The 12,640-nt window shown below is 43.6% G+C and overlaps 1 protein-coding gene across 1 annotated transcript in view; it reads right to left on the reverse strand.

Moving 5' to 3' along the window:
- Positions 1 to 12,279, reverse strand: part of LHFP (lipoma HMGIC fusion partner) — a 149,821-nt gene extending 137,542 nt beyond the window's left edge. Inside the window, exon 1 of the mRNA XM_018560172.1 lies at positions 11,734 to 12,279. Coding sequence (XP_018415674.1) covers positions 11,734 to 12,118 — 385 coding nt within the window. The 5' untranslated portion in view covers positions 12,119 to 12,279. The remainder of the gene's footprint in view (positions 1 to 11,733) is intronic.
- Positions 12,280 to 12,640: the final 361 nt, after the last annotated feature.

Consider the following 12,640-nt stretch of genomic DNA (forward strand, 5'->3'; position numbering starts at 1 on the left):
TTCTACCAGAATCTACCAGGGACCTGCTGTAAATTTTAAAAGCTTTGGCTACCTGTCTCCTAGGATTTTGAATTAAATTAAATATATGGATTGAACAGCAAAATCAAAAACCACATGAACTTGTTATTCTCCATATGGTTTCAGTAAAATACAGTTGAGGGTGAGAGATCAACCATGTCTGTATCCTTTACTTAGCTATATGGAAAATCCCCAGTAGCGATGGGGGTTGACTAAAAGGTAAGAACCCATTACAGTTATATTAGGGTCACTGAGAGTCTGCATTATTTGACCAAAATTGGAGAAATCCACTGTGGGTAGAGTCACTCTTTAACATTTTAATTGATTTTTTTTGATGACTTCTAACATTCTTATATACATGTGGATTATACACTGAGTGGCCAGATTATTATGACCACCTGACGTTTGTAGGCAAATTAGCTATAATTTTGCGCTGAAGTTGCTAGAGGGCCAGACCATTATAAATAGGGAAGCAGGTTGTTTACCACGACTGAAGATATGGGTAAACAACGCGATTTAACAGCCTTTGAACGTGGGATGATTGTTGGCGCCCGGAGCCATGGTGCGAGTGTCAGCAAAACAGCAAAATTCGTTAAATGTTCAAGAGCAGCTGTTGTTAAAGTGTTTAACCAGTTGACATCCGCGGTGTTAAACCCCCTTCCCATCCAGGCCATTTTTCAGTATTCAGCGCTGCGGTACTTTGACTGACATTTATTCCGTCATGCAGCGCTGTACTGAAATGAATTTTATACCCTTTTTTGGGGACACATAGAGCTTTCTTTTGGTGATATGGGCACCTTTAGTCCTCTCGTGGAGTCATCTCGTGGCCCAACGAAGTACTGATGGGGTGGTCATAATAATCTGGCCACTCAGTGTATACAAATCCAGTATAATCCTATGTGGAAAAACCACTCTGATGGGATTGCTTCAGTGGAGGATGTCTGATTCCAAATCTAATTACTTTGGGTGATAATAATAATGGTTCTTTTCATTTTTTTTCCCCATATTGTTTTCCTCCCTTTAATTTATTACTTTCAGCTGACTGCTTTACTCTAATTGCAGTTGAAGTGCTTCATAAATTGCAGCATACAGAAACATGTCACAACTGCAGATTTGTCATTAGACTGTGGTGCAAAAGAATGCTTTTCTAGATAACACTCATGAATAATGAATGTTTTCCAGGCAATTCTGGCTGCATTCAATATGAATCGAGCCCATTTATCATTGTCTTGTTGGCACTCCATAGTGTGTTCACATAAGTAACATGTATCAACATTGTGTAATCTAAAGATCATCCATTATGTTCGTCTGTCAATTATAAAGTCTGAACCACTACCAGCATCCTGCCCATTTGTAGTCAATTACAGAGCAGACTGTGCGAACTCAAGCCTGGAATGCAAAATCTGCCTGCTGTGTCATACTGATCATAAAGTCGTTAGCATAATGGAAAATTGAATACCAGCAACAAAAAGGTACATGGAAACTCATGCTAGTCATAAACATGCAGGCGGCATTCATGCACTGCCTTATCCAAGATCCTCAAATCATCTCTGAATTGGTGCTGATACTGTCCTTCCTTCTGGAGGGTGGATACTTTTGTTCCCCATGGTCCCTGTGTGTGTTGTAAAGTAGTCACCACTCCAAGCTCACTCCCGTGATGGACTACAGTCTCATGCTTAGTTTACTCATTTGTATTGAGATTGTAGTCCATCACGGGAGCAAGCTTGGAGTGGTGACTACTTTACAACCCACACAGGGACCATAGGGAACAAAAGTAGCCACCCTCCAGAAGCAAGGACAGTGTCCGCACCAATTCAGAGATGATTTGAGGATCTACAGCCGAGTGATACACAAATCAAATACATTTTTGTTAATAGTTAAGGTACTTGAATGCATTTTTAAGATTTAACTCTTGAGTTTAGTGTCACTTTAATTGGAAATCACCCAAATACTTTTGAGGCCATCCTGCTGTAACAAGGAGCAGCCCCATGCCTTCACTGCAAACCCGTTATAAGCAACAGCTGGGGCCTATTCCTACTGTTTAAAAATAAGGGCAATCATAAAGTATAACTCCAGCCCAACTTTGCAAATCTTTACATAGACTGGGGAAGGGTTAGCACCTCTCAAGTTTTTACTTCTGTCTGAGGCCTTGTTGGGCAGAATTCACCTCACTTCCTGTCCCAGTGGCAATGCTGTAGCTAGACAGGAAGTGTGGAAAAATCCGGAACATGGACACAGATGGAAATGAAAAGGCTGAGATTTTAGTCTTCCCATAATTACTATAACAAGTGTTTTTCCTTGCCACTCTCTATGCTGGAGATTTTCCTTTTCTTAATGGTGTCACCAGTACAGGTAATGAGGGTAAAACTCCTTAGATAAGCAGCAGAAGCTCTAGCCCTGCCCCCCGCCATATGCAAAATGACATTAAGGCCTCATTCACACACAACGCAAGAGCAAAAATGTATATTGCGTATATACGAGCCTCTATGCGCGTATATACGAGCGTATGTGCGTATATACGTGCACTATTTGCATTCCCAGAATGCATCATTCCTAATAGAAATTTTAATGAACTGTACGCACATACGCGCATATACACGTGCAAACATGCGTATGCGCGCAAAATATGCAGAAATACGCTGCCCGGACACATCTCGGTTCCATTCTGTTTTTGCGCATTTTTACGCTACGCAAATATACGGCTCCATATGGAGCCATTTATTTGCATATGTTGCATATGGTACAATACGCACGTAAGCGCGGTAGTGTGAATGAGGCCTTAAAGTCATTGAATCGAAGCTTCTCCTTGCCCTCTGCAACCCATTTTCAATAGAACGTCATACCTGTGATGTTCACAATGACAAGGTTACACTGCCTGGCATGCTTAGGGCCAGCACAGCATTCCTGTTCTCTTATTGTGCCCATGCTGCATTAAAATACAAGTCATGCTTCAGATCGGCCACAGAGATTAATGACCATCCAGGGTATACATGCCAGGATAGAGAATGGGAGACTGAGACAGCTGCTATTCTCCATGGCAGAGCCACTGCGTGCATTGGATTTTAAAGCCACACAGTGTAGGAATGGTGTGCTGGCCCTCGGTAGAGCTAGGGTGATGTAGAAACCATTGGGTTCTATTAAAGTTGCAGGCAGCTCTCCTTTAGATCCGGCTTTCCATAATAAACAGAGCCTGTAGATCTACAATGCTTTCACCAGTAGCCGGGCCATTAAATTGTAGGATCTGTGGGAGACATCTTGGTCTTTTAAACGTAGTAACCTAAGCTATCCACACATTGTTAGATTTGGTTTTAAAAATCATGCCATGCTAAACAGCGTGGATGGAGGAATTCTAACTACCGGCTACTGTATGCAACAGCCACTGATCCTGTCGCAGCTGAATACCCGCACATCGGATTGGCTGCAATCACTGTTCAGCCAACAATTTTAAACTTGGTTCCTTAAACTGCATTATAAGTGAAGATGTGGAGGGCTGTCCACAAGCTGGAGTGTAGGGAAGACGAGAAGAGCGCAGACTGCTGGGGGAGTGAGGATCAGGTAATTAAAACAGCTTTACCCAGATAGCCTAGACATAAACAAACAGTGGGGCTGCAACTCGTACTGCAAGAAAACCAGTTTTTTCCCCAGATATCGGCTTTAAGAGTTGGTTCACCAAGGCCGTGCGTTAATTGCACAAATCTGTGCAATTTACACATGGCACCACGCAGTGCACCTGCCATGCGCTACAGTGCAGCAAATGCGTTGCATTGCCATTCATTTGAATGGCACCCCAAATTCACCTCCCGGTTGCAGTGCACTCCTCGACCGTGCGCAATGTATGCTACCAGAATAGCAGGTGTTGTGGTGCAGTGGAAAAATAGAAGTGCACGCACTACTTTTTTCAACCGCACCGGGCGGTAATGTGGTACCACATGTTGCAGCATTGCAGAGGGGAGTTGTGTCTGGGGTACAATGAAAATGAATGGCAAAGCAGTGAACCTGCCATACTGTAACGTGTGAACAGGCCCTAAGACAATCTTGACCTTAAATGTGCAAAGAACATGTGAGGCGTGTGTGTACAGTGTAACACTTCCATGACGAAGATTAGAAGCATCAAATAACAGGATCCTATCAAATAACAGAATCGATGAAATGGGGGTGTGATGCTTTAAATCATTATATTCACACAAACCAAATGTGTATTATTGGTATAATTAAATACTTTAAAAAAAAAGGAGCATTAGGCCTGTGGAAGCATAAAAAGGGCATGTAATACCTTGCTGACATCCTTGTACTAATGTTTGTACTTCCCCAAGGGCGCTTTTCTGTGTGTTGTTTTTGAGATTCTTTTGTTATCATATCCTAATACTTGACCTCTCCTCTCCTGTAAGCTTTAACTCCATGGACTCTTATCACAGCTAAGCCAACTCTTCACAATATAGCTGTTATTTCTTCCAGTGTAGGCAGAGCCATTGGATGTTCAGTTGTGGAATGCATACATTTAGAATTACAGAGAATTAATTGAATTCAATGGCACCGCTTCCACTCCATCCCCCACCCCACCCGCAGCGCGATCAGACACGCGGCAAAACTTTGCTTGTGTTCCGTTCCACTGCAAACGCAAAAAATAGGGCTTGCTCTATTTTTTGCGTTTGCAGCACAATACCAACAAAAAAACAAAATGCGGTGGACTGTTGCACTATAGCAATGCCTACTGTAGATAAAAATCTCAATTACTCAGCAGGTAAGGCTATGTATGGTACTTGTATGTATTTTAACATTTTATATTAAAGGTGAACTCCGGGCAAAGCAAAACGTACCCCTTGCAGTGGGACTACCCTCTGCTCAGGCGATGGAATGTCCCACAGTGTCATCATGTCTAATACACTGTGTAAGACATGATGGGGGTGATTTACTAACCTAAACACACGCACGCACTAGGTGCGTGTGATTTTTACACAGCAAAACGTATTTATCAACCAAAAAGTCTCTAAAAGCATATTTCCACTAATGCCATATATGGAAAAATCATGCACATGATGCATATATATAATGCTGCTTCAGTTTAGTCAAAAATGGTTAGCTCATGCATTTACATTCCTTGCATTCATCAACGCAAGCAACACAACGTAGAGCTAATTTACCCAACATCACCTTGGAATTCATGCAGGGCTTTGCACAACACACCTGCTGGGTGTGTACACACTACAAAGGTGTTTAGATTCCACCCATAGATCATGCTGGGAGGGAACACACTACAGAGGTGTATACACGTTCGTGGTGTGTTTTTAAGGTAGTAAATCAACCCCGATGACTCATGGATCCTTAGGCTGCCAGAGCAGAGGAGGAGATAGACTGCAGGGACCGGTCTAGCAGCCAGGCTTGGTCGAGGTTCAGGTGAGTATATCTTTGTTATTTTAGACCCTAGATGAAAATGATCGCTTAACCTTTGCAGTGCTGGGGAAGCTTTACTGCAAGGGTTAAGTTTTATTCTGCTTGGAGTTCTGCTTTAAATGTTTTTGTCTAGGTTCAAAAATAAAGTTATTAGGGCTGCAACCAACTAACCGATTAATCGTTAATAATCGATAATGAGCATGGTTGTCAACTATTCTCATTATGGATTAGTTGGTTGGATCCCCTAGCTCTCTCCTCCACGCTGAGAGGAGATCACAGCAAGAAGTGCCTGCTATTGGCTCTTGCAATTTGAAATGTCCAATAGAAGGCGGGCTATTGTACCCGCCCACTACCTGCTGTATTTACATTCAGCTGCCGTCTGCGGAATCTTGCCACTGGCAGCTGTCATTCCCTGGCTGGACCTATTCTAGCGCCATGTGCTTACATTACAATAATTAAAAAAGATTATAAAAGGTGGGAAAAGAAGTGATTTTCGGGTTCGGCCTGACATATTCTGCTGCGGGAGGTGCGTTGCAGTGCCATTTTTTTCAATGGCAATGCCATGCGTTCTAGTGCAGTGTGATTGCAAACACATTGAAGGGAATTTATCAAAACTGGACTAGCCGACCTGTGACAATGAGACTGTCACAGGTCGGCTCAGTAGATCGGGAAGTGAGCGAACACATACCGGCGTTCGCTCACTACTCGATCCTGTCACTGCAGAGAGCTGTGACAGGGGAGTGGCTGGATTCCCCCTTCCCGGCTCTGATACTCCAGCGCTGACTGGGCGGATCCAGACATAATTGTCGGGATCCGTTTCAGCTGCCGCGTCTTAGTATACCGTGAGCTGTAGCTCGCGGTATACTGAGCTTTGGGTGACTGGAGGACGCTAGTTTGTGTCCTCCCGTTACCCTTAGGAGAACTATGGGGAAAAGCCCTAACCCCATAGTTCTCCTTTAAGAAATATGCTAGCATGCAAAGTTGCACAAATAAAACACACTACTATAGTATAGAAAGGCATATATGGGACCTCAGAATTAGGAGCTACAATAGCCTATATTGCCATTTACTGCCATGTGCCGGAGCCCTAATAATATATAAAGAGCTTGGAAGTGCTCTAATGTTTGCCTGGTGGTCACAAATAACAATGCAAATATGACTTAGTTACAATGAGTTGTTTTCATGGTGGTTAGCCACATTCCACGGCGCTATTTATCATCAAATCCCACTTAGTGATTTGTAAAGAATTAACAAGCTTTTATAAACACCTCATTCTGGATTCTAATAGCGGACAGTATATCTCAGGCAACAACAATCCATTAGATGTTTTTGTTCTGTGCTCAAAAGGACGTATCAAAACATCTGTTTTAATGTTCACACACAGCAAGCTTTATATATAAACATGAAACACACAAAAGAGAAATACAATACTGAGCACCACTGACTGCACTCTGCTTCATAAAGGGACACGGAAATATCTTCACACCATGATAAGTGTTATGGATACAGTGACAGCTTAAGGCCCATTCACACCACATCCAGACCAGACCAGATTATTTCCGGGCACAAAATGCATCCTAATGTATCCCTATGCAATTTCTGGCCTCTGTTCCCACCAGCGCAGTCCGTTCCAGACCAGAAAAATACTGCACGTCTCGTTTTGTCTGGTCTGGAATGCACTAGAACTGCGGGCAGGTTCACACTGTTTTCCGGACCAGATCTGGTCCGGAAAATGGTGTGAACCTGTTACATTAAAAGTAGTATTAAACTCTCAAACATTATCTCAATAATGAATCCAGATAAAACAAATACTCATTGGCCAGCAAAGTATTTCTGACATTTTTACCCAAACCCTCACAATCATCATGTTATCTAATGACTCCAACTCTCTCAGCTCGGCTTCCCTGAACTTCCTGTCCAGAAGACGATCACAGAGGAAAGCACAGTTTGCAGCAGGTCCATCAACTAGCTTGGAAAAAGGAAGAAAGAGGGAGCAGTGAAGAGGGCAGTGTCTTGCCTTGCTGTGTCTGTGTGTCTGTGGAGACACACACAGCTTACTAGCCCATACAAGGGTGACTCCACCCTAAAACAGGAAGTCAGGGCCAGTGCTCAGGGGACCAGCTGATTCTGCAGGAAACTACAACTTTTAAACATCAAGGAGCAGCATCCATTGTAAGTGAGTTAATAGCTTGAAAACCTTTTGACTTTAATATCACTTTAACTGTGTCAGACAGTACAGGGGTTTAGCCTGAAACAAGGACTGCCTGTGTTGCATATATTAACCACATTCTGCGTTTCATTGCCCGGTATCAGCGTGTGAGACTAAAATCAAATATATAAACAACAACACAGACAGCATTTAAAGGAAAACTCAGTTTTCACCTACAATTGATAAACAATACATAATAGCTACATAAGCCTTGTGCAATGTGATGTTGTTAAAGTGACCTTTCCTTCAGTCTGTACTCGGCGATGATTTCCAAAAACTGCAAAGAAAACTGAAATGTTGCTTCTTTGTAACCATGCCAACCATGTCTACATTGGGTTCATTCTGTACACCGTCTTTGTGAAGAATCCCCTAAGAAATGTAATTTGCTGCTGATGCAATTGTTCCCCATCATTGCTTTCCCCATCAGTATTTCTCCTATTAAAGCACTGCAACAGACCGTGTTGGTGTATATTAGGTTCAGACTCTTCCTGAGGTCTGCAGCAAGGTGACACCTCTATAAAGTCCGGGACAGTCCCACGCCAAGTACACATAGAATCCAAAAATACCCCTTGATGCAGGAGGTGACACTGGGCTTGTTCACACCAACTCCGGACCAGATCGTTTTTTTGTCCGCACCCTTGGTGATGGATGCCGGCAGAGAGAGGAGGGGACGTTCACCCGGCGGGATAAAGTATGCCACCTGATCCCCTTCTCTCTCCTGACACTGCCGGGCTCCCGGTCCGCGACCGAGTGCCCGACATTTCATAAGGGGTGACACCAAAATGACTGTCAGTCATTTTGGTGTCACCCCTCCAATGGTGGCACCCAGGTACGGGCCACACCACCCGCACCCTCCTTATGACGCCACTGCCCGTGCCATCAAGGAAGAAAAAAATCCATTGATGGAAAAACCTGGTCGTTCAGTATATTCAGGTAGGCAGCTGACCTCATTTGTTTGGGCACAAAACATTGCATCTAATGGAAGTCTCTCACCTATCTGTTTAGCTAAATCCAGGTGGTGACTTTTTTTTTGGCCAGGCAGTGTATAACCAGCTTTCTGTCATGTGGTAGACAAAGGTGACTCATCACCTGCTGTAGAGAAGAAAACCATGTTCAGAACTTCATGTTCCATATAATGTTGATACTGTAATATAAGGATTAGTGGCTAACATAGAAAATGTGTTTTCTTTTTGAAACAGATGAGAGGCCCGGTCGTCTACTTCCTTTCTGCTTGATAATTTCACTTTAAAGTACCCAAGTACGCAAGAACAGCTCAGAAACTCACTGCAACTGCACAAACTGATATGGGATTTAGAAGCCAGTCTGTACTATCTAGGAGGCACCAGGTGATACCAAGATAAGAAAAGGCTCACAAGATGTCTTTCATATGTACTGACCATGTGGCTTCTAGACCATTTCCATCTCTGCCCAATCCACATAACTGCATTCTTCCAGGTCTAAAGAATAACCATTCACAAATCTGAATACCATCCAGTAACAGTTTGGGTGCTTGGTATCACAACCGGGCTGTGCATGTTTGTATTAGATAAGCTCAGAGCACACTTACTAGGCAAAAGTGTATTATATGGACTGGAAAATGTCAGCCAATTTCCTGCAGACACTGCAAGACCGAGTTCCCCTTCTAGATACTTTATATGCTGCTTCATGGGCAGAGGGTCAGATTGTTCATGACAGAAGACCCCTGGATAACAATAGCATTTTTTGTTATTGCAAATATATATGTGACCCATCCTGTAAGCGCATGTCCAGCAATTAAAGCTGAACTCCAGGCAGATATAAAAGACACATTATTGCAATTATTGTATTTCTTAAAGGATCAGTTCACCTCTTGCAAAACTTAAAGAAATGCATAATTTATAATATACAGTATATAAAAATACGTATTTCTTTAATATTTGCATTCAAGCCTGGAAAGCATTGCAATTGTGATCACTCAATCACCGCTGCAAAGCTCAGACTTCAGCACATTATCTCCCAGGCAGAGCTCAGACTGAGGTACAGAGTTTCAGTTAGGAGAGATGGGGAAGGACGGCTGGACTTCAAACTGCATTCAATGATCTCATAGGCATCCAGCCGTCCTTGCTCTGGTTAAATGGCGTCCAGCCGTCCTCGCTCTGGTTAAATGGCGTCCAGCCGTCCTCGTTCTGGTTAAATGGCGTCCAGCCGTCCTTGCTCTGGTTAAATGGCGTCCAGCCGTCCTCGCTCTGGTTAAATGGCGTCCAGCCGTCCTCGCTCTGGTTAAATGGCGTCCAGCCGTCCTCGCTCTGGTTAAATGGCGTCCAGCCGTCCTCGCTCTGGTTAAATGGCGTCCAGCCGTCCTCGCTCTGGTTAAATGGCGTCCAGCCGTCCTCGCTCTGGTTAAATGGCGTCCAGCCGTCCTCGCTCTGGTTAAATGGCGTCCAGCCGTCCTCGCTCTGGTTAAATGGCGTCCAGCCGTCCTCGCTCTGGTTAAATGCCGTCCAGCCATCCTCCCTCTGGTTAAATGCGGTGGAGCTTCCCATATTCCTGCATCTACCTAGAACGAGAACGGCTGGATGCTATATGAGGAGATTTAATGCAGTTTGAAGTCCAGCCGTCCTTCCCCCCATCTCTCCTAACTGAAACTCCGTACCTCAGTATAAAGCTCTGCCTGGAAGACAATGTGCAGAAGCCTGAGCTTTGCATGTGTGATCGAGTGATCACAATTGCAATGCTTTCCAGGCTTAAATGTAAAGTTATATATGATTAATTATGCATTTCTTGAATTTTTGCAAAAGGTGAACATATCCTTTAAGAATTTGATAAATGTATTTTGTTTTAATGCAAGCAGCATAAATATCTGAATCTGACTTGGTATCAGCCTTTTGCAATTTACTGTACAGCAGAGCTCAGATTGCAAGATGGAGAAGCAGCACAGTCAGTTGTACTGCAGTGCTCCTATGCTTACAAGAGACATTCTAATAGGGGTAGACATAGAGATGAGCTTATCTGTCTGCTGCTTCTTGTTTCAATATCCAGTCACTAGCTGAAGGAGGGAAAAGCCCTGTGAGTGTTACTTAGCTGCAGCAAAGAAAAATCAGGAGTGCTGTGTTCCAGATTTGTGTAAATCTCAGGACTGGATGGACATAAATACAAATCCTTTTAGGGCTGCAACAACTAATCGACATAATCGACATAATCGATTATAATCGATTATTGAAAAAGTTGTCAACTTTTTCAATCATCGATTAATCGGCTTCCGATTGGTTGGCCCTGTTCACAGCTCCATACACGCTGCGCGCCACACCTCCTCCCCACCTCACGCTTGCCGCTGCCAGATCCGCCCGCATCCACGCTCCACACGCCGCACCTCCTCCCCGCCTCACGCTCATCGCCCGCAAATTCACGATCGGCACAGGGACGCGGGGAGAAAAATTTTTTATCCGATTAACCGATTAATCGAACTTAATAATCGGCTAACTAATCGATTTTGAAAATAATCGTTAGCTGCAGCTCTAAATCCTTTGGCAGGTATAGAAGCTCCCATATATACATTTCATCTGTGTATTTAGCCATTTACCTGGAGTTTAACTTTAATGAGACTTATTCAGTTACTGCAAGTGATACATTGTAGTTCATCCTACCATCAGAAACTGGTACTTCACCTAATGTTTGCAGCACTACAGAAACAGAAAGCTTTAGGGTTAGTTCACACCAGAAACTGCATCACAACTGCGCGCGTCTGCGCAGTTGCATTGCGATCCGTTTTGATGTGTTTTGACGCATTTGTGATGCGTTCATATGCATTTTCCCCCCTGGATGATGCCACAATCAATTTTGGGTTTTTTTTATGCGTTCCGATGCATTTGCATGCGTTTTGATGTGTTCTGGTGCGATCAGATGCAGCTAAAATAGGACAAGCAGTACTTTTTCTGACTGCATCTGAACGGACTGCAATGGTGTGAATACAGCACGAGAAAGCCCTTAGGAAAGCATTGTGATGTATTTCGGCTGCAACAGTCAAACTGAACGGACTGCATCACAACTGCATATGGTGTGAACTAACCCTTATAGGCGCGCCATTTTTTTATATCATAAACATCAGAAGTGAAAAATCAAAGAACCAGCCAACTTACCTCCAAGAAACTGTATTCCACCAGCCACTCTCCCAACAGTCCTGGAGATAAGCTCCGAGACACAACATCCCATGATGGCGGTTAATGCCACCAGAAGAAGAAGACCACATCCAAGTCCAGTAACCACGGTACAGATCCTCCACTCGGGGCTTGGTATGGCCTGGAAAGAGGCATAGCGGCCACACTGTTCTACCATCACCGTGGTCTGGCGGCTTTCGTCTCGGACAGGGTAGGAACATCTCCGGAAAGTACCAAATGATACTGGCTTATCCAACTGAGAGCCCAAAAGCCAATAAGGCATGAAAAACCCAACACAAGAAGCCCCGGCACAAAGGAAAGACAGGAGTGCCCAGATCACCCCGGTGCATGTCAAACTGGATGCCATGATGCTCTGCCAACAAGGTAAACTTCATCAAAGGTTAAACAGAGTTAAAACAAACAAGATTATCCAAAGGAAATGGGGTATTGCGCAATCTTCAAATAGAGCTTAATCCGGAACAGCTTAATATCCAGAGGCTGGAGTCAGTACTCGTTTCACAGAGGAATCCCTGAGAAAAGGAAAACAAACATAATTATAGGTAGGAATGCAAATGAAACTACATTTAGTGGATAATTTAACTCTGATTGTCACAGCAAATCATTTCTTGTCTCTGTTCCATGATGGAAAGCACTACTTGTGGAATACAGGTTACCGCAAATCAAATGCAAAGTACAATTTGCACTGTCTAGTTCTGTCTTCCTCCTGGGCTTCCAAATTAATTTGCCCGGCTCTCTATTTGAAAAGGAATAACCGGGCTGCCTGTTCAATAAGTAAATTTAATTTAGTGACACAAATGAATGGCAATCTCGGGATATTCAGCGTGGACACAATGCCCATACAGGCAGCCCTGAAGGAATGCTTTAGAAC

The sequence above is a fragment of the Nanorana parkeri genome, unplaced genomic scaffold, assembly GCF_000935625.1.
Source record: "Nanorana parkeri isolate BGI_ZX_2015 unplaced genomic scaffold, ASM93562v1 scaffold436, whole genome shotgun sequence".
Classification (NCBI taxonomy): Eukaryota; Metazoa; Chordata; class Amphibia; order Anura; family Dicroglossidae; genus Nanorana; species Nanorana parkeri.